At 42.1% G+C, this 23,173-nt stretch overlaps 1 protein-coding gene across 1 annotated transcript; it reads right to left on the bottom strand.

Moving 5' to 3' along the window:
- Positions 1-1,698: 1,698 nt before the first annotated feature.
- Positions 1,699-22,939, bottom strand: parvaa (parvin, alpha a). The gene is made up of 13 exons (XM_041939362.1): positions 22,681-22,939; positions 17,414-17,503; positions 16,572-16,642; positions 15,519-15,621; positions 15,183-15,323; positions 12,039-12,154; positions 11,759-11,817; positions 8,714-8,733; positions 8,545-8,606; positions 6,914-6,982; positions 6,378-6,479; positions 3,736-3,808; positions 1,699-2,744 (listed from the first exon to the last, which is right to left on the bottom strand). The coding sequence occupies exons 1-13, from the start codon at positions 22,814-22,816 to the stop codon at positions 2,668-2,670; spliced, it is 1,119 nt and encodes a 372-aa protein (XP_041795296.1). The 5' UTR covers positions 22,817-22,939; the 3' UTR covers positions 1,699-2,667.
- Positions 22,940-23,173: the final 234 nt, after the last annotated feature.

Below are 23,173 nucleotides of genomic sequence, written 5' to 3'. Positions count from 1 at the left end.
GTGTCTGAGTGTCTGAACATTATGACAGAACAAATGAGGTACAATGCAAAGTGAAAGTCATTATTGCTAAATTATGGCAGTGGAACAAGCTGTAAACATTTGATGGTTGTAGCCTTCATATGGCGAAGATGTGATCAAGCACCTACCCCAACATTCACTGGAGCTGATCTGTCTGTCCACCTGGCGAATGTTAGTCCAATATTCACCCTGCTTTTGTCTCACAGCAGAGTTGGCGTCACTATGAGTGACCACTTTCATATTACACATTCCCTCAACCCATTGTTCATGTAAAAATATTGATGAGTGCAGCTTTAAATAATTAGTTTGACATTTTAGGATATATGCTTATTCACTTTATTGCCACTAGACACTCTAGTTTTTGTACATATTAAACAAGTGAGATGCATTGTGTTAATAAAAGAGCTTTAGAGGGGCTGGTAGGTAGATTTTGCTACCTGACAGGGCCAAGGTAGCCATTTTCAGTCTTTATGCTAAGCTAAGCTAAGATAAACTGCTGTCCCCAGCTATATATTTAGTGCACAGACATGAGAGTGGCAATAAAGTCTTTAAATAATGACACTGTGGTCTCTTCAAGGTGCAACAAGAGCAGACAGTTTAGAAGCAAAGTTCAGTCTATTCAGCAGCTTCACCTAAACAATGACACTTTCACTCTCTAACTCCTGTAACAGACAAACTTTCTAAACCAGCACTCCCATCAGCTCTCCATTTCCCCATTACTGTGGTGTCTTCAATCAGAGGAATGTGGCCGTGTCCCCATGTGACCCACGCACGAGTGACAGCGTAACAATAATGCAATAACAGTAATGTAACAAGGTAATAACTGGAGCAGCTGAATTGTTCCCTGGACGACAGAGCGAGTGGAGAGGAAATGATCATAACATGGTTTCACATCCCTCAGGATCTGTTGCAACTGACATGAGAGCATCTGAGGAGGCAATCATCACCGGATACTGTTACCCGTACCAAATGTTACACTGCGCTTCAGGCATTTCGTGGACACACACATACTACATTTGTGCCTGTAGATCTTTTCGCTCTTCACGTACCAAAATGTGGAGGTTTTGAGTGCTTCTTGAAGGTGAAATTTTATTCTCCATGAAAGAACGCTGCTGCTCAGGATTAAATCGGAGGTGCTCACAAACTGAATTAAAAGCCTACACAATATTCTCACCTTGAGGTATATAAGAGCCCAAAAGGATTGCAATTTACAGATTCACACCTCATGTGTTGTATGAACAAACAGACTAGCAACGAATTTAATTCAAAAGCAATTGAAATCAAAAACATATGAATCTGAGTGGCTTTGCAATGTGTGTGGGTATTAGCAGAGAATACTGCAGTACCACTGTATAATTAATAATACATCAGTGCACACACATTCAGCACATACACCCATTTCCCACCCTTGTCTTTTCAAAAGCTATTGTGGAATGTGTGAGGAAAAACGAACCTTTTCATCCATTTGGTATCTGTCCAATCTATTTCGGTCCGTGTTGGGGTCAACTCCAATTCAGAAAGCATTTACACAGCTATCTCTATTTAGCTAAAAGAAAATTGCAGTGGAGGTTCACTTGTCTTTCTGTGCAGGCAAAAATGGAACAAATCTGACCCCAATATTTGTTTTGTTGGAAAAGCATTCCTCTTTGCTTCCTTTGAGGGGCAAAAAATGCAGCTGCATTCAGGGACTGAAGGATTTATTGAATGTAATGCATTAAAACATAAATAGATGCATTATAGCAAACGTGTTTGCAGCTTGAACCACATACTGTTATGGCACTTGTTCAAAGAAGTGAAATTGCCTTGAAAGTAGAACACAACATACATTTGATATATTCAGTCAATATTTCATGTGTCTTGCACAAAGGAGTGAAATCGAATGTGTATTAAAATATGATGTATATAATGTCTGAAGCTATGACAGGCAGGGTGACTTTGTAACGATGCACCTACAACATAAAATAAGACACATGCGACAATAGAAAACACTAGAAAGAAAATGGCTGCTGAGTAAAGCCTTTATGCATTTTACAGTGTGAATACAACAGAGCTTTGGTCAAAATATTTCAAATGTTCCTCCACACATGCAAAGGAAATCTGCAGCGTTAAGACGACTGGGGAGCACATGCATCCCACTATGGAGTATCGGGAGCTGACGGTGTTCACGTTTAAATAAAGGCACTTATGAATGACAAACAAGAGCAGAGAGAAGAAAACGCAGTGGCTGGAAAAGCAAGAACGAGCGTATCAAAATGTACAATAAATGCAGTTAAACTTTTTTCTTTTCTGAATTAAAAGGTACGAATGTTGTTCATCTAAAATCTCCTCTTCATGCTATCAATGCAGGGTGACAAAAATCTTTACAGAATTACCTCTATGGCTGAACTGAAATCTTATTGAGTTCACAGATGTCTGCAGGGCTGTATAGCAACGCCCAATTCACAATAAAAAAAACAAGCATTTTGTGGCACGCAAGCCAAACGTCTCTGCAGAAATATAAAAGACAATATATATTGATTTGTGGTGGACAAAATGTGATGCATGCATTCAAATAAAGACAGATTTCTATAACAAATAGAAGGAAAAACATATTATTAAGCTTTAATGTGGTCCATGGTATAAAGTGTTCCCTCTTGCTACAAATGGCGCTCAGTCTACGTTCCGGTACCTGGTGAAGAGGTTGTAGAGGACGCGCAGTGTCGATTTCAGGTCGCAGTTCACTATGTCTGAAAAAAGAGACAGAATAAAAGAGTTATATATAGACACAAATCCAGAGAGAGCTGAGATCTTGCCTGTAGAGTAAAGTCCACTACACAAGACCTGCTGCAGACTGTGCTGTGGATGCCGCGTCCCTGCCTCTCTGCAGCTTAATGGCCTGCACCCACAGGGCAGATCTTTACTTCAGCAAACAAAGTTCAGACGGCTGCGAGATGCTTTCGTTGTTGAAATATGACAACTGGAAATCAACACTATGCAAATATTTTCTAACCTTTTAGCTCATTCAACAGTGAACCTACATTTTGAGTTATGTTGGACTGCTGAGAATTTATTTCCTGCAATATTCATATTTTTCAAATGTGTGGAGTCACACGGTCTCCATTATTCCACGTTAGCTTCTTACTATTGTACTATCCTCTTTGCTCCTGTAATACTGCCAATTTCCTCGATTAGGATTATCTTATTTTACCTCATCTCATGTCCATGACCATTTCCCCTCAATGTTCCTGTCACTATTTGTAGTGTATGTTTCAGTGGAATGATATCTATGATACAGCTCATCAAAATCTGTTCAGTTTGTCTACTCCTCTGTGTTTTGTGCACCTCAGCCTGCTGTAGTCCTGCTCTTCTTAATGACAGCCGGTCACCGCAGCGTGACGATTTTGCTTCATATGCAAGTGACAGTTGTGAAAAATGATTTGGTTGGGAGTAACTTGATGACAGGCCAAGATAAAATGTGACTGCTGCGTTTGTAAGATTGTTTATGAGGAAAAAGAAGTAGCACCTTTTAACACCGCTGCACAAACAAATAGCTTGTGAAAAACAAGGGTGGCTGAATTTAGAAGGCTGTAGCTGTTATTTCAACGTGTCGACTACATATTGAAGCAACATTTCTGTAAATGTAGGCATCGGATTGGACTCAGTACCCAATATTAAAGGACTTGAACCGTGCTCAAGGCCAAAAAACAAGTAGTATACAACAAAACAAGTATATCCTACCCTCTGGTCGGGGCTTTGGTCTCTCCAGACCTCCATCCTGCATCAGTTCAAAGGAGAAGGACACATTGTGGACCTGCAGAGAGTGACAGGGCTTAGGACACAAGAAAGCACTACAGGAAGCATGTTCCCTACTGTGTGTACATGCATAAACCACACTCCACACACCCAGGCACACACACACAACCTAAACTTTACACACACAGGCAGAGGTTGGCTAATACATATCATGCACCTCTGCACACAGCTCCTCGCTGATAAGGGGACATAGACACTGGTTGCTAAATCCCACAATGCACTCTGGATCGATTCAATCGTGATACCGCAGCTTCCTGAGTCGGCAAACACAACACAGCCCTGTTCTGTAAGACCATAAGCCTTCAGCAGCTGCACAAACACTCTGCTCCCTCATTTATCAACAGATACATGTCAGCCGTGTCACTCAGAAACCTCCTAACTCCAAGAAAGTAATACTGTCATTGATTTTTGCGTTACATGCGAATGAGTAAAACATGTACAATGTGATTGCACGTAGAAAAAGAATGAATAGAATAGAGCTGTGCAGCATATATGTTGCACATGTTCTGAAAAAAAATCGGTCTGTGCAATTAATGAAATTACAGCAGTAACATCCGGGCGACACAGCTTTGTGATGCGTCACTATGTCACGATTCTACTTGGTAGTTGTAGTCTTTCGAGCACTTGAAAATCATGCCCTGGCTGAGGCGAGTCCATGAATCAAACACCAATTACCAGAATTTCTAGGGAACGGCTGCACCTCCTAATGCATTGTGAGGCAGGTCTATCCGCAATAAAAATAATCACAAGTCGCCGAATTTTCAACCGATCTTCAAGTGGTTTGTTTGTTACAAATGCCAGATGTGTATTTACAAGACTCCATACTTGGTTAAATGAAAAATGTGATGAGCTGCACTACTTGTGGTGGTTTTCAGAGATGGTAACAGACATTTTATACTCCTGCAATAATTTTGTGGCCTGTGCTACAAAACTTTCAACCTCTGTAGCAGCAGTGCTATGTGCCAAAACAGTTAATGTATAACCCTGAAGCAATTATTTTATTATTAGATTTTTTGCAGCAGGAATACCACACACGCTGGAGAGAGTGATTACAAAGTTTTTCCAGGAAACTGACAATAATAGTGGACATGATGAACGATGCTAAAATGCAGGGCTGACGTTCATTCAAAACATGTAACCCTAATCCTTTTCAGGTGGACCATTTAAAGATGGAATTATTTTGATTTACAGTCCAACTGCAGTTCGAGAAGGAGACATACAGTCCTGCTGAGGAAACCAGTAAATACATCTAAGACAATCTGACTTGCAATGCGAAAATAAGCCTACAAGAGAGGAGGACAACCAATCAGAGAGTAGAGACAGACTTGAAAGATGTTTTCTATTCTCTGGCCCTGGTATCTGTGTGTATGTGTGTGTGTGTGTGTGTGTGTGTGTGCTCACCTGCTGTGGTGTACTAAAAGCTTTGCCCAACAAGGGCTTATTGTGTGAAAAGCGTGACCTTAGCCATCTAATACAGTCAAAAAGAAAGGAAGAGAATAAGCCTTAAGTAGAGATCTACTGAGCAGAAGCAGGAGTGCTTTCTTGCTTCGTGCTACTTTTCACAGCCCACCCTTGGTGTATCATCGATAGGCCTCTACACACACAAACACACAAACACACACACACAGTATATATATATTCGCTCTCTCTCTCTGTCACACACACACACACACACACACACACACACACACACACACACACACACACACACACACACACACACACACACACACACAAAGTAATAGAGCTGAGCCCCTAAGCCACTCCAGTGTTTCCCTGTGCAAAAGGAGATTACAGATGCTGTGGGGCTGGTGCCTGTTCTTTCGGGCCAGGAGTGTGTGAGTGTGTGTGTATGTGTGTGTGCACGTAGTTGTGTACATTGTAGCACCAGTGCCCATTCTGCTTCGCAGCTTGGCAGGGGCCACTGGCCAAGACCCAAACAAAAGGCTACTGTGGTGTCTCCGCAGATTGCCTGCTCAGAATACCGTAGTACTACAGAGGCAAATGGAGAGGAGAGATGGCTCCGCACTGAATGAGCTCTGGGGAAAACGGATGGCATTTATCAAGCTATTGAGAGGAGAGTCCTGGCTCAGAGTGCATGAGCCTCCTCAGAAATGGAGTATTGATTTAAGAGTGTTTCCTAAACTATAGGTCAGAACCAAAGATGGGTCACGGCCCCGTTTCTCGTGGATCTCAAAGGGAAAAGACTGGATGCATCAGCATGGTGGAGTTTACAACTGCTAATCAAGACAACTGCTCATCCAGAGCACAGCAGGAAAATGTTGTGTTTGTACATTTTGTTGAACTTCTGCTGTCCAGGTACAAGTGAACCAGTGAGACGTTTCTGTGGACATTTTGATACATCAAACAGGGCCGCTGTTATAATCCACTGTAACGGATATATATTAACAACTAGAGCTGCTGTCCTGCATAAAGACACAGGATACAAACATGTCAGCACGTGTCAAGCCAACAGCCAGTGATCGTGTAACATATGGGTTTTTGGTGGAGGATTTCTGTCATAGCTCAGCTCACTGATGTCTACAGAAAAAGAAATCACACATTACCTTTTGGTCAAAATTCTCCGGCGTGAGGAAAAAGTTGTAGAGTGGCACGAAGTAGCCCTCCAACAGCCCCATCAGCAATACCAGATAAACACCGTCTGCAAACTGTGACAGGAGCAAGAAACACTTTGCAGTCAGGCTGACAGTATGCTGGCGACTCAAGCTGAGCTGATTCGGAGTGACACTGCTTCAGATAGGTGGATTGTTTTTCCAGAGGACTCAAATGTCAGGGACAGATATCAGACTAGAAGTATCTGCAAGATTAGATACTACTACAGGTAAATGTAGTTGTATGCCTCTGCCAACCAGGCAATTTGCAGTTTACATGTCTGTCCAGACTCATATATGAGGTGAGGACTTCACAATCACCTGAAGCTCAATATCAGCAGAACCAAAGAGCTTGTGCTGGCCTACAATGCTTCAGATATGGATGTTGCTGCAATTTGTAAAGCGTGAATGCTTCACACGCATACACATTGTATACTTTATGTTGTGTAGGACCCTGCGTCCCCGTGTGTGTATGTAGGTGCTTGACGTACCTGTGTGTCCAATTCAGACACTTCAAGGTTGAGCTTGTTCAGGTGTTTGTTCACAAATGTGATCAATGTCTGAGAAAACACAAAGGGGAAAGTCTATCACAAAAGCTGCCAGCATCTTAAACAAAGCAGGGAAACTACGCAAAAAGATCCGCAGACACAAATCTACACACGCTCTGTAGACATGCACCAAAGATATCTTCAAGAACAAATGTGTAAAAGAACACAGAGTTATGTGAGACACAGCATCCAGGAGCCATATTGGAGGCCCTCGCCACTGCAGCCATCCTCCTATTTTACATGATTTGTAAAATTCACTACACTATTTGCTTTGAGCTGGATTGAGCTAGAAAAGCGAAACTCGGCCAAATAACTGACAGTGATGTGTAAGTGCTTCCCAAGAAACATGAGCCCAGGTGGCCAGATGGTGTCGCTGTAATTACGGCCCAATAAAGCAATTTTGGAAAGGCCCCACCCCGCACACCTTAAGTCCACTTGAGTTGAAACTAGACACACAGGTTTAGCTCATTGTGCTCTACAAAAAAGCCACCATGATGGATCTCTTTCCATTTTGATTTCTTCTGAAAAACAGTAATGTGATGAAATCAGTCTCCACAGTAAAATGGGTACAGAGCAACACGGGACTGAGGCGGGGCTTAGCAAGACAACGGCCATAAGCCCTCAATAATTTTTTCCAGTCATCATAAATCTGGGTAAATCTTCAGGCCATGATTAGGAATATGCCTCAAAATCCATTTGGAGCCTGACCCATAAAAGGCACCACTAATACCAAAAATGTATCTCAAAACGCAGTGAACAGAATTTCACCAATTTAAGTACGCATGCTCTGGGGACAAGATTAACCAAAATGTGAAGTGTCATATTGATTGGTGCAAGTGAGCGTGGCCTATCGCATATTTGCTCATAACTCGAGATGCCTTTGAGCGATCCTGATTAAACCCACAACAGACATCCAACACCACCTCCTGAACGTACACACAGAGTTTTCTTTAAATCCGATGAAGGGGCACAAAAGGTGGAACTGAGATCTTTGCACATTTATTGAGATGCTGCAGCCTTTGTGATGATGAAACAAGCGTGTGATTGGTCTCATTGCTTGTTTAAAGAGACTTAAACTAGCTGGAGTGACTTCGCTCCCCTTTGTGGAGCCTGAAACCTGCTTGATGGTGTTTGTGGCTTTAATTTCGGCCCACTGAGCTGCCTCCTGCGATGGAGTGAATCCCTGCTTGGAGCTATATTTGTGTTTTGTCAAATTACTTCATGGTCAAGAACAAAACTTCACACTAAAACATGTAATGTTATTTTCTTGTAATTGCATTTTGATTTACTCAATTAGTGGGCTGACTTCTTGGTGCTCACAAAGCCAAAAGATGTTCCTCTCATGCTAAAACAGAGAGAAATGAGAGGAGCTCTCATTGACAGTGATTACATGAAGTCCCAGACTTGTTCTGGAGTAGAGATCAAAGAGTAGAGACTTCTGAAGACAGAAACTCACAGTAACCTTAATAAGGGAACACACTGCCTGTATTTAGATGTTATTTGCCATTTCTCCATCAGACCTCCATGGTGGTGCCACACTTGGCTGTTAAATTTGAGATCGCCACCGCACCTACCTTTTTGACAACATTCAGTTTATCTGGCGCATGGTCAAACAGGGTGTCAAAAGCATCTCTCTCTGTGAAGAACAAATAAAAGAGAAATTATCAATCTCCAAAGAGACAATTATACGAGATAATTCCTGAGGAAAATACTGTTCACTACGCTCTTCTCATGAGCACATACCATGTCTGCCAGAGAAAGCCCTGAGAGAAAGGGACAAAAGAAAAAAATATGTTAAACAAACAAATCAGAGGCATTTTACAATTGAATATTCATAGAAAACAAGATAACATGAGGGACAAGTGCCTCCAGTTGAATCACAGAAGAATGTAGAGAATGGAGGGATTATGTCACAGAAATGACAACACAATAATGTAGCAAGGGTATCAGAATTTGATTAACAATAAACACAGGTGCACCGTGGGTATTAAAATAACCTGGGTATCACCACTGGGATGTTCACAATGACACATACTATAGCACAATGCAATCATCTCAACAGCACAATGATACTGTTGGGTATTGATACAATGAATGAAGACGTGCCTTTCTGTAAATGCAGCTTTTCTATGGGAATGGAGGGCCTCTCCTGTCCATTATTACAATTATTGTTAGCACTTTGGAGGATGTTGCTGTTGGAAAGGGTCAGGTGGTTTTGGAGGGAAGGGAGCGCTGCAGTTTGAGTATCCCTGAGATATCGCAGCAGGCAGGCCAGCAAGAAATGGCAGGCACACACACACATACACACACTCACACACACGGTGTAATCTGTGATGGCAAAGGCAGGCAGGTCTGGGCAATGGTCCTGGTGGTGTGGTATTAACCGTATTTCCACTGTGACCATGTGGGTGTTAGTGAGCCTGAGTGTGTGCGTGTTACTCACAGTGTATCCATCTACCATGACAAAATGTGTGTGCCTGTGTGTGTTGGCCTGCTGTTATCTCCCTTGTTGCTGCCATCAGGCTGCAGGACAGCCTCACAGGGAGAAACTAGAATTGCTGCCTTGTATGCTTCAGTCAACCACTCAAGCTGCAGTTTACATCCATGTCTGTTCAGACTAATATCAAATCTGTAGTGAAGAATTTGAAGGAATTTAATTAAATATACTAAGTGTATCTTTTGGTTAAATGGAAGTTATCACTATTAATATATTACACGTATGATTCCAGGTAGAAACATGGTGTCTACACTTAGAGACTGTTTTTCCAGGAGGAGGAGCACAGAGGACTGATGGAGAGCTTCATCACATCAACAACAATCACCTGAAGCTCATTATCAGCAGAACCAATGAGCTTGTGTTGGACTACAATGCTTCAGATATGGATGCTGCTGCAGAGAAGCTACAAACTGTAAAACATGGATGTTTCACACACATCTTCAGCCCGGCAGCACACAAGATCTTTACAATCACAGTTTCAACATTCATGTCACCAATTCAGTATCTGAGCAGATGTGAAATATGGTCACAATCTGCCTTCTGTTCCCGAGATATGGTGCTCAATAATGGCCAGAAAAGTGTTTTCGCAGTACTTCATGAAGTATCAGCGACGTTGACCTTTTGGATATGAAATGAAAGTGTTTTGTGAAGTCACAATGACCTTTGACCACCAAATTTTAATTAGTTCATCTTTGAGTCCAATCATAGCCTACTAACTGTACCTAGGCACTGGCCAAACTCATGGCTAATTCTTCACGTCCTCAAATCTTTATTATAAAAGTGAAGCACACTGTGAATAACAAAGCATAGCCAAAATCTAACCACTGTGTTGCTTGTCCAAGTATGCATTTCTCCCATCTTAAGCATCCAAATAACTCAAGGGATGTTAGAACGAATAACATTTGAATAGCCAACATTTTATTATTTTTTTTTACATTTTTAAAACCATGCTGTGGGGCCAAGCAGCTCAGAAAGCTGCTCTCTTGTATATATTATACGAATCAACAACTGGTGAGGATGCCTAAGCCTTCTAGCATTACATCATGCCATCAGCCATCAGGTACATATTTAAGATCATTTTACAGGGTTTTGACCCTGATCCACAGAGTTTAACATTAGCATTAACTTACCTTAGCTAACTACACTTCTAGTAGCAACGGTAACTAAGGAGGGTGAGGCTCGGCACAGGATCAATTCCATGCAGGCTTTTCACAAAAATGGGATGGACGTGAGGTCACAGTGACCTTGACCTGTGATATCAAATCTGATCACTTCATCCTTTAAATCAAGTGAACATTTGTGTCAGATTTGAAGAAATTCCCAAAAGGCCTTTCTGAGACATAGCGTTCATGAGTATGGGACAGACGGACAGACAATTCAATTGTAATGCTTTTGGCCACAATCAGTTCATCCTTGAGTCCAAGTCAACGTTTGGCCTTCCTGTGACATCGTGTTTATGAGCATCTGAAAACATAATGCCCCCACTGAGGAGAGCACGCATGTTCAGCTCGCTAACTTTCAGTCGGCTAAATGCTATGATTTTGTAGTTTTTTAAAGAGGTGGACAATTGGATGTTTTTATTCAAGTCATACATGAATATTTGTGGTAAAGCAGAACATAAACTCAAATACTCTAGTTTTGACAAGTCCTTCCTCCTTCCATTCAGTTAATTTGAGTTAGCATTGCATTCCTGTAATACTGCCGGATTTAGGACGGACAGTTTAAAAAAACTGATCCAGCAGAACCAAAGAGAGCCAAGCATTCCTCTGCGAGTCAAAATCTGGTGCCTAAATTACCCACAATGCAACACGACCATTGAAAGTTAGGTCTGAGACTTGGGTGTCTTTTGTTAGCTAGCAGCTAAAACGAGGTGGGGGCTACAGATCTGATGAGCTCACTTCTTTCTAAAACCACATCACAAGATTTTTTTTCATTTTCAACGTAGTGTTCAGCACTATGCATAAAACACATTCTTGAAGAAACGTACAAATCTGAGCGTTGATACGTAGATATTTACACACTGAGGACAAAGTGCTTCAGTCTCGACCGTCAGCGTGTCACTTGCTGTAGTTTATAGAAGTGTTTCGCCTGATAGTTAGGCAAGTTAAGTAAATCTACACTATCACAATCGAGGCAGCGGCACAGTACACCAGAAAAACACTCAAAGGTTCTTTAAAATCAAATCCAGTCAGGCTTTTTGTCAACGTAGAAACTATTTTGGTCAATGTAACACTGCACCTAAATGCTACACCTGCTCTGTGAGGTGTAAAAATGAGTCTGAAAGCACATACTCTGTGTTGCCTGTGATCTCCTCTTGAATCTGTCTGGACTGAAGGATGCCCTCTCTTTTCTGAAAGACACAAATGGAGGACAGTAGGTAAAGATTCTACTGAATATGACTGAGAACTGGTTGGTGAATACTGAAGTGGGAAAAGCCAAAGATGAATTCACAGCAGTGGAAAGTGGTGTTATAAAAAAAACATTTTCAACAAAAATGATTTGTTATACAAGTGAGTAGACACATTCTTTATATTCACACCAGAAAGGCTTCGAACACAACGTTACACCCACCTGGACGACCACTACTTGAATAGAAACGTGGTCTGGCAATCTGATTGGTGCTCTGAAGTGTTGCGACAGCGCCACCAGAAGGTGCAGGATGGCAACTATACTCTTAGCATGAACCGCTGCAGTGAGGAAAAGAACAATAAAATGACAGAAAAATATTAGTTACGGAACAAATAATATAAATGATGCAAGCAGCTGACATGCTGTACACATAACATAAATTAAAATGTGAATCAGCATGAGTATAATCAACATTATTAACCTTTTCACTTGAATTTAAAGCCACTGACCATCTGCACATACTTATATATTTGCTACCTTTGAAAACGTGCTCATGCTGGTTCCATGTCTGTATGTATATCAGTGTTTGCACTATTTCCAATTTTGCCTGAGTAATCTTAAATGTCTGGATTTCTGACAATAAATGACAAAGACGCCATCATCATGAATTAATGGGTAGACATGCAAGACACTTGTTGCGCTTTCTGAACATTTTAATAATCTTTTTTATTTTTTTAATTGTCTGCGTGAAGACCTCACTGCAGTCTCTGGACCGCCAAATAACATCCCGCATATTTTCAATTATTTTTCATCCTTCCAGGGATTTAGAATGAAAAGTTTCACATGGCAAGTCTTCAACTGCCTTGAAATGATATTTAAAAAGTCACAAAAAAAGCTCAAAAGTCACAAAGGAAAAAAGAGAGGACTCTAATGTCTGTGTCTGTGGCATTGCATCAACCATAAAGAGCGTGTTCAGTCAGACGTGCTGTGCCACATGTCTTTAGTCACCCGAACAAATAGGATTTACCTCTGGATACACAAATCCATCAGGATCAATAAAGTGTTTAAAGGAAGACTTTTAACTGTTCCCCATGGCACTGGTAAATCACAGAGAGCACGCTAAAAGCCCTCATAAAGCTTATTAGCTCCTCACTGCATAAGAGGATCCAAATAAGTTACTCTAAGGCTTCCGAATGGGGGATGAAAGTTGGGCCAAACAAAAGTGAATTGATTGAAAGAGAGCTTCTCAGATAAAAGGCCGGCGAAATAAATTACATTCCATCTCATTCACTGTGCTCTTTAGCATTTATGAAGATATCCAGTACGAACAGCTTTCAAGGCCAAACTTTTACCAGAGGCGCATTTAAGAATGTCATATTATTTGGTTTGAAATACATTCATTTGATATGGCCTTTCTCTAGTGCACTACTTTCAGAAAATCTATTCTGTTCCTTATCTTAAATCTTTGCTCTTTGTCTCTACCATGTCATGTATTATTCCGGCCTTACTCATACAGTAATCTGCTTTTTAGCCACATGCCCAACATCCATTTTCTCCGCCCAAACTCTCATATATGTTACAACTAATGACACTCTGGAAGAAAAAGGCAGTGTGCTGGGAACCTGAAAGTAATTATCATTACTCCCTGTGTCAGATAAAAGAGTGCCATCAAAGGAGACCTGGAGAGCTCTATTGACATGCAGGACGACATTTGCTGTTGTTCTCCATCTGAAATCTTACAGCTCAATCAGGAACATATTGATCCAATGACATCCAGACATGAATCCTGAAGTGGTGGCCTGAAGCAACTGTGGTGTACTGTAGCGAGTACTCTCCATGCATGAGGGGAACAAGAGAGCTTGATTCTTTATTCTTCAATGAGGTATCAAGGATAGACATCACTAAACCCTATCCTAATGAATGTTATTCTATATGAAAGTTATTATTATATCAACATATTACAAAGACAACTTTGGCGCAGGATGGTCCAGGCGAAGATTCAAAATTAGCATGCAGGATTTCTCTATATTAACTGGCCCATGATCCTTTTCCTTTTACATTGTATTTTGAAGAACATGCAGTAGATGATATTTGAGAACCTATTTAATATTTTTTTAAGCTAAAATCAACATATCAGTCGAAGGGCCCTATTTTCCATGCAAGTGGTACGGCCAGTGCACCTGGCCGCACAGACTCTGTCCACGGTCTCCAGCGCACCTGCTATTGTGGTTCAAACGGCAAGAAATCATATACACAACATACAAAGTTATAGCCATCCTGTCTGATGTGCGTGGAAGTGCACATGGTTATTCTGTAGCAGCCTGGTGTGGTTTGCATGTGATTTCAACTCAGTGTGCAGCCAATGAACTGAAGGAGAAACTCATAGAGTATTAAGCAGCTGTGGGCTACAGAGTTTTTGGCTCTGGTCTTTTGCCACAGTGAAAATAGGTTTGTGAATAGTACAAAAACTGCACATTGGCATTAATTTGCCTTGGCCTAGGTTAAAAAAAAAAAGGTTACATGTACCTTAATTAATGACTTATGCACTGAAGCACCACCCAGCAAGCAAACTAGGTGACCCAAATCAAACACACCCACCATGCTGGGTGACCAACAGGTGCATGCTGGATCCTGTTCATTGAGGAAATATTAGCTTCAGTGAGGTGTGTGAGGTCTTTCTGCTGTTTGTGACAATGGTCTCTGTCACAGCTGTGACTGCAGAGCCTCATTCCGATTAAAATGTGTAAAGACTTTGAGGAGTGCAGTGCAGAGCGGGGCTGAGTGGACAGGCGATATGATGCACTGAAAATGAACAAGTTATTTGATTTCGGAACGATAACATTACTTGTTGCACCTGTTGTGGTTAATTCAAGCAAGGCTACACTGAGGAAGGCGGTTGTATATGTATAATTGATAATCAGTTATATGCACGGGTTAGCAGTGCAGCTCTCAGCTGGGTACGGTGTGATGTTGATCCACTTGTGTATATGCTGGCATGTTAATGCACTTTCATCCGCAGTCTAAACGTGTTCTTTAATATTTCTATCACACAACATTAGCATTGTCCAGTTTGTTCATTGTCTTGGAAATTTCAACTAAATCAGTTGTGTAGAAGTGTGCTGTTTCATTGACTTCACACAATAAGCACTTCAACAATTGCACAAGCCAATGCACCTCACTGTACTCTGCGCATTGTAATCTCAAAGCTATTCAACATGTCAGCAAACAGACAGTTCACAGTAACTGGTGACAGTACAAGGCCATAACTGAACGCTCTGTGGAGAGACTGATTCATTGCAGCAGGAAACAGTTGTAGTATACAGTCAACTAAACAAGCAAAACATAAATATTAGAAACTATCCTTACAGTCAACATTCCAGCGAATGTTCCTGGTGGAGAGTTTGAGTGAGTCATTGATGCGTTCCAGAACGGTCTGCAGCTTCTGTTTCTGGGCAATCTCCGACTGGGTCACCTCTGCCACGTTCAGCTTCTCACCCTCCAGCTTTTCTGAAGCACAACACACGGGCAGAGACAGAGAGCTTAATGCCTACGAATGTATACAAAAAAAGTTTAATTCAACATGGATTTAATGTCAAGACAGTTCAGGCAAATGAATCTTTTATGATACAGTTATGATACAGTAAGAGCACAACGTATCAAAAACTGTGGCATTCACTCCACATGCTGGGTTCAACTACTTACCAAATAGTTTCTGCAGGACCTGTCCATCGTACAGATCTTCAGCCAGATCCTTCACAATGATCCTCTCCCCCACCAGTACGTCATTTATCCAGTCGATCAACACCTACATGGGCAGAATAAAAGACTAATCACTTGTTAAAATATTTAGAAAGTTCTCTTTGAATGCAATGACGTTGCAAGTTTGGAGGTAATTCAACTGATGTCCAGAGTAAATACTAAAATAACAATAAATCTAGATTTACTTGGATGGCTGTACTGTCCACCTGGTATTTTTAGAGATGTCTTTTGCTGTTTCTTGTACTCAGGCCTGGTCCAGCAGCATTTCTAAGAAATTCTACATTCAAGTAATTTCACAAATTTTCAATGGAATTTGAATCTGAGTTTTAGCTGGGTCACTGAGGGACTTTTTGAAGCCAGACCAGTGCTGATTAGGCGATAAACTGTCCTGCTGAATAGGGCTGTGCGATGTACATCTTGTGACAATAGAAAAACGTCTATTGCTTCAAATTATGATCGTCTATTGTGTTGTGTCATCAATCATGCTTTTTATGGCAATGCTTTTCGTCATTTGGATGACGTTTTGTGTTCCTCTGCATGGCACAGATGCAGGCAGGAAATTTGCATGAATGCAACATGAACGAACATGGAAAAGAGAGAACATGACACAGAACAGGACGAGGACTCCCACCAGCCAGAACAAAACGAGCGGCTCGTACCTAACAGAGGGGCTACTACTGTGTACGTCTGACAGCCTAACAAATGTCCTCCTTCAGAATTTGCCTGTTTGACTCCAGTGGTTGCTTGCTTATCCTGACAGTGTGTTTGCTCGAATTTTTAAGCAGGGATGGTGTTACATGTCAGATGAGCTGCGCCTGATCACTCACACAACCTAAATGAGAACACCGACCCCTAACTTTTCACACTCGTTATTTTTGCTTATTATATTTAATTTTTACTTATCAACATCCCTTGCTGTTATCAAGAGGTGGAGCTCTGTGCTGTTAATAACTATACATCCAAGATAAATGGCAGATTAAATCACTGTAACTTTACCTTCATGAGCTCCTGCAGTTTGCGGTCATTCTTGGAGTTGGGGTCCACCATGGTGCGCACTTCATTCTCCTCTAATGGATGAGCACAAACAGGATAAATGTTAGAGCTTAGAATAAGATAAGCTATATATTTCCTGAAAGCTTTTTGTTCCCAAGTAACCAAGTCAGAGTGGCATAATGAGACTACTAAATATTCAAGGAGGTGTAACGAGCTCAATACCTTTAATCTGTGCATTATAGAGTCAACACAGTAAACAACTAAGGAGACTTACAGAATAGTAAGAGGGGCGTACCAGGTAAGGTTGTAACAGTACACACATTATTGATGTAATACAGGACGTTCAGCCTGTATTTGACTTGTTTCTGTTTGTTAACCCTTTCAAGATTTAATGCTGTAACACAGACACACACCAGTCTGTGTCTTGGCACATGTGGAACACAAAATCAAAAGCGTATGTTCCCCACAGAAAGCTTTGGCAGTGTGTCAGTCCGTTGACTGCTGGCTAAAAGGTGGCTGTCAGATTAGCCGAGCTCAGATAATAGTAGAACAGACACCATGCCGCCAGAAGCCAGAGCTGAAGGGCTGAAGGGCTGAAGAGCTGAAGAGCCTCCCATCTCATCTCCTGTTTGAGCACATTAAGGTCTCAACATGCCTGCAGCACCTGCCCACAACCATTGTTGTTGAGAACACAATGCTATACCGTGATGCTGTACCGCAACGCTGTAATGTCTGTGTATGTATATGTATGTAAACAGTATGTCCACATGGCCATTAAGCACACACCCTTACCAAATGTGTCTGAATGTGTGTGTGCTGTGTGTGCTGTGAGTGCATCAGTTTACCTAGCATGGTGTCCTCAGGGTCCAGCTCATAGTGGGAAGGGCTGAGGGGAAGGTTGATGGCATTTATCCCCTCTTCCTGAAGCTCAGACACTATGAGAAAGAGACAGAAGCATTATTTCAGATTGATTTAGATCATACTTTTGCTTTTTCTTTTCTTTTAAGGTTCAATGACTTCAAATAATAGTTGTTGTAATACTTCATAAAAGCCCATCAAGATCCCTAAGATGCCCTAAAATTGCATGTTTCTACACCTACATATTCAGTGTACCATGAAATAAACCAGCAACAATATTTAAGAAGCTGCAACCAGGGAATGTTTGGTGATTTTACTTGAGGCAAGACCTAAATGATTGACTGAACATTTAAATAAAAGCAAAAACATAAGCTAAACAACCGAATTTGACAACATTAATTCACCAACAACAAGCTAAACCTGCAGCCACAGCCAAGTGTAGCCAGAACAAGACTGTCTTCCTCTGAAACCACTTAAAATGCCAATCAAGTGGATAACTGCTGCACAAAGAGTAGATCAGCTGAGACAATGGCAAAAAACCTCCCTTAGTAATAATCACTCGCAGTGTTCAACAGTGGCTTGGACAGCTCCCTAAATGTTCCCTTGATTCCACAAACAACCATTAGACCCACCAGCCCCTCTGTCAAGAGCCATTTTGCAACAGACAAACACAGGCTGGTGTTGCTTCCTGCTTCTCAGCGGGCTTTACAGAAGCCCAGCATGCCATTCTTCTCAGGGTGTCAGATACCTGAGGAGGTTTGATCACTGCTGATCTCTGCGAGTGTGTGTGAGTGTGTACGTGTGCCTGCTGAAAGCATGGAGTGAACATCCTGTGCATTTCTCTGCCTTCACTGGAACAATATCCTCTTAATCAACACATCCACTTGTGGATGGTGTTGAGATACAGTATATCTGCATGAACACACACTGGCCTGCATATCACACCGCACACGGGTGTGAGAATATTCCTACAGAGCAGCTCATAACGCACTCTTTCCCCATCTGTAAATTACCACCCGTTCACCCAGCATAACCACCACTACTCCAGTCAAGTACACACGATATTAATATAAAATATTATTATTTTTTCTGACACAAACATGCACCCTCACTTCTTGAACTGCACAACACATAAAACTGTACAAAAGCATAAAGCATTGTTGGACAGTCTTGTTGTTTGTGTGTGTGTGTGTGTGTGTGTGGCAGAATACGACCCTGGGGACTATTTTCACAGAATGAAAGCATCAAATATCGACGAAAGATCAAATATCAACAGGCAAAACTTCCATCAAAAGAAAGCTGTGCTCTGCACAGCAAGAGGCTTCTGCTGACATATCAGAATCAATCCAGTGATTATCGAACTTTGATTTTTATACAGTGTGTGGCCTACATTTGTTCTACATACACTAAATATGCTTTTAATACACCATTAAAGGAAGGCGACAGGCTGCTTAACAGCGCCACCAGCGGCACGGTGTGCAGTTACTGGATTTGAGTTACATTAGTACAGCAACCAAACCAAAACACACACACAGCTTGGAGAATGACAGCTCAATTCGGTTAACGTGGTAAAATGCAAAGTAGATAACAGACGAGGCATGTAATTTCACATGTGGTGCTCGACCACGACAATATTGTATTATTTAATCAAGAATGGACAGACTCTGTAACATGTTCATTCTTCCCACAGGCAGTTCAAAATCAGTATATGTTATATGTATGTTTTCATTTGTAAGCAGGGACGTACCTACAAAATCCCCACGCAAGTCCTTTCATACTGGTACCTGCCGTGCTGATACTGTGTCTGACACTGACGTTGGCGTAAATGTTGAACAAATATGCAGCTGACACATTCAAACAACATGTACTGTATAGATTTCTAAATCTGAAACACCTTTTTCACAAGCTACCTGATCAAAATACTGAGGGTCCTGTCTCAGATGACCAGCTAGAGAAAAGATTAATCATTCTACTGTTGAGACTACTGAAACCCACTGACACTGCACACACGGACTTATCGGCCTCAACACGTTACTTCGGATCAGTTTGGGACATCTTTATTCCTCCCATTCTCACCAGAAAAATGTCTGTGCGATTTGGTTATTACAACCCAAATTTACCTTAATTGTTAGACAGTGAACACCAGCTTCAACGGCAATTATGGTGGGAGCGAAGGAGGAAGCCAGGCGACATAGTATGAAGAGCATATGTCTGCATATGAAGGAGGTGGTGTAAATGGACGGGCCAGACTGACTCAGGATTTTCACCCAGGAGGCCGCTGATTGCGTCCCTTGTGAAACCAAAAGTCAACACTGACTTATTTTAAATTGCATAATGCACTTAAGTGACGTGAAGTATGTAACAGTAATGTACTTATTTTAACCCAAAGCCTGATCTTTTCCTAAAACTAACCAAGTAGTTTTGGTGCCTAAACCTCTGCAAACTGCCACCGTTTCAGAATGTCTACCATGTGACCAGTCTGCCCGTCGCTGGTACTCTCCAACGGTCATATATGTCGCTTTGGAAGTCATTGCCAATCTAACTGTTCAGTGTTTAAGTAAGAGGACATTTTGCTCTATTCGCAAGCGGAAGGTTATTCTGAAAAGTTTGTTTCACTGTTAAAACACTTCAGGTAAAGTAAGATGTAGGAGGATTAGCATTTCTTAATTTGAGAGACTATTTCTATGCAGGCCAGTTGATATTTGTTCCTAAACAAGACTGACAGATAATCGAAGTAAATAATGAGACATTTCAAATTGAAGTTGTATTGCACAACCAAGGAAATACATATAAAGAATACATAAAAATCATAATAATAATATATATAATTAAAGATGCACTGAAAATAGAGTATTTAACTGGAAAACAATAAGATAGTAACTTCCAAAATATAATTCTTGGGACCCAAAATTCAAACCAGGAACTACTGATGTCAAATTCAGAAGAATTGAGAGTTTAAAGGAACTAAGGAAGGAATTTGATCTTCAAAACTACTATCTACTGAGATATATATTAGTCAGGGATAATTATATGAAAGAAATGATCTGTATGGTGACTGATGCCCTGGCTGGACCGACTAGACTGACAGATTCAGGAATCATCTCAGAGCTCTGACAGGATTTACAGATCGGCCATGTGAAAAACATATTTTGGGAGAAGATGTGTGTACATTAAAACCTTCAGAGTCATTTCAGGTTATGACACACCTCAGGCCAGCTACATATTGTTTCATGGACTGATAACAGAAGAAAAAAGAAAAGAAATGTTGAACAACTGATCGCTGTTTCAGTGGAAAACAGGAATAATGGGGAGTTCAAAAACTTTTATAGCGCCTGTCAGTAGCTGGCAATTTACAGACTCATGGGGATACAACAGCTATACAAAACCACCATACCAATTAGCACAGTCAGATTATGCTGTAATTATCACTTGTGCTATTTAAGGATGAGCAAATACGTAAAAGCCTAGCTTCCATGTTAGTGGAGGAATTACAGTGGGCAGATTAATAGGCAACATGAAGAAGAGTTGACCATCTTACTACTCCGGTCTTCTTCATTAGCAGCTATGCTTCCACACTGGTGTGTCAAGCAAGTCTGCTATGATTTTTAAAGTTCCAGAGTATTATCACACTGCATATGTTCAGTGCAGATTTGATTTGTTGTGAGTATAAGCAGAGGCGTCCTCGGTGTCCTCACTGCACATCACTCCTCCCCATCTGGCCCGGTGCCATAAAATGAGAATACATTTTTACCCGCTTGGTTAAACAGGGATGACAATAAAAAGCCACGGCAACGGATGCACCATTCAGCAACATGCCTTGTGTGAGGAAAGAATTCATGCTGATGTTCAGTCCTACCTGGAGGGCAGAGCGCTCCACAGCCCATGTCTGTCTGTCTCCGTCCCCCAGTCTCAAGCATTCTGTCCTGGCTAGCAGGACCAGCTCCCTCCTCTGCAGCTCATCGTCCACAGGCTGAGCTCGAACGTCTCTAACATAACACCTGACGCTGGTATAAAGTCTATATTTGCTCTATCTACACAGAGGCATGAGATAATATTTTACCTCTGCTGTTTTATGTGCTGTTTTCACTATATCCACACTGCACAGTCCGTGCCCGTCCGTATGCAATGCACAGCCCTCGTTGCTAATGCTCTCAAACCCCATGACCTTCTCCTTTCACACCATCTCATCCCTGTCCTATAGCTCGCTTTCTCATCCTTTAACACCTTCTCCTCCTTTGTTTTCCATCCTGTCCTTGCTCCCGTTCGAGCTGGCCGCCCCTCTCTCCCTGGCACACGCACAGACTGCCATAAACGTCACAAGGACCTAAATTTAATCAATGATGAACACAAGAGCGACCGGCCCCCGTTTCCCATCAAATCATGGAGCACACTGCACTCGGTGTACCCGTGTGGGGAGCGAACGCGAGCCGGCGTGGACATGATGTGATTGCTTGCGTGTCTTGTAGACAAAGGCGACATAAAACGGGGCTCAGCTGTGCAACTGTATCCTGAATAACAACAAACTAATCATCCAGCTGAAAGAGACATTTCTCATTGGATGATAAAAGCTGGCCTTTAACAATGAATGTCAAGCTCTCTGAAGCCTACTGTATTTCTAAAACAGCCCTGCATGGCTGTAAACAGAGCTGGGGATTAATAAAGAGCTTTTTGCTGTGTTCTTATGGCACATGTTTGGTAGTTAGCAAGGTTTATGACTACTATGAAGGAAGGTGACAGTGAATCCCTGGGCACTCCAGGTGACCTCTGACCCTGCAACCTTCCCCCATGAGGAGCGACATCAGCGCCTCTGCTCCCGCAGTGTCTGAGAGGGAGGGAGCTGATGGAGCCGGTGGAGCTGATGGAGCTGGTGGAGGCTCCCGCCTCAGTCTGGGGCGGGCCTGTGCTCGGTCGTGCCTCATTCCTCGCTTGTTTGTAACAGCGGGTTCAATACCTTACATGGAGGCAGACGCAGCCCGCGGCCATGAAAACACGCACAGGCCGCCACACGTTGTAGCTTCCGCTGTTTCTTTGGGATAAGTGTGTTCAAAGCTCAGGTGTTAGTGTACAGCGGCGTTAGCTGCCTGAAATCTGGCTGCGTAGTAGTTTGTGAGGATTGTAACACACGAAATATATGACGAAAATATCATGATAACTCACTAATTTCATGTTCACTTCGGAAATAAATACAGTACAACAAGCCGACGGCGGTTTTAATGGTTTCTGGCTCCTTGTTTTAGCTAGGTTAGCTGTTTACCTTCTTTAGCCTTTTTCCTTCTTGCCAAAGTCCCACCAAGTTTCCCGAGGAAAGAGTCATCTTTCTTTCTGGACGACGGGGATTTGGGCGTCGGAGACTTCGGTGAAGACGGAGACTTCTGAGGCGAGGAAGCCATCGTCGCAGCGATAGTTTAATCCGGGACGGTTACCACAAAACTGTACGAGCTGAGGTGGGAAAAGTTGGGATGGGAAGTCAAGTAAATAATAAGAAAAAAAAATCACCGTCCACTCCCTAAAGCGGAAACGGAATTCCAGACATTTTCTCGGTAAGTTGGCTGGAGCGAGTGGCTCCTCCTCTGTGGAGGAGGGCTGGGACAGCCGGCTGGAGGCTGCTGACCGCGGGAAGCCGGAGCTGGACGGCGGCCAGGCTCGAGAGGCTGGCCGAGGGCACCCGGAGCGAGGGGCCCCGGCAAGCGCCACCACCAGGGGCCGTCGTTTCTGGACAGCTAAACTGGTGAAACATGAAACGAAGC

This window comes from Chelmon rostratus, chromosome 6 (genome assembly GCF_017976325.1).
Source record: "Chelmon rostratus isolate fCheRos1 chromosome 6, fCheRos1.pri, whole genome shotgun sequence".
Lineage (NCBI taxonomy): Eukaryota > Metazoa > Chordata > Actinopteri > Chaetodontiformes > Chaetodontidae > Chelmon > Chelmon rostratus.
This window is presented reverse-complemented; position numbering and strand designations above follow the sequence as displayed.

Bases quoted from the DNA above. Each gene is read 5' to 3' on its own strand.
- parvaa (XM_041939362.1), bottom strand. From the start codon at position 22,816: ATGGCTTCCTCGCCTCAGAAGTCTCCGTCTTCACCGAAGTCTCCGACG. The intron at 16,643-17,413 runs GTAAACTGATGC...CTCATCCATTAG, and splicing joins CCCTGAGGACACCATGCTAG to AGGAGAATGAAGTGCGCACC. The intron at 15,622-16,571 runs GTAAAGTTACAG...CTGCCCATGTAG, and splicing joins AACTGCAGGAGCTCATGAAG to GTGTTGATCGACTGGATAAA.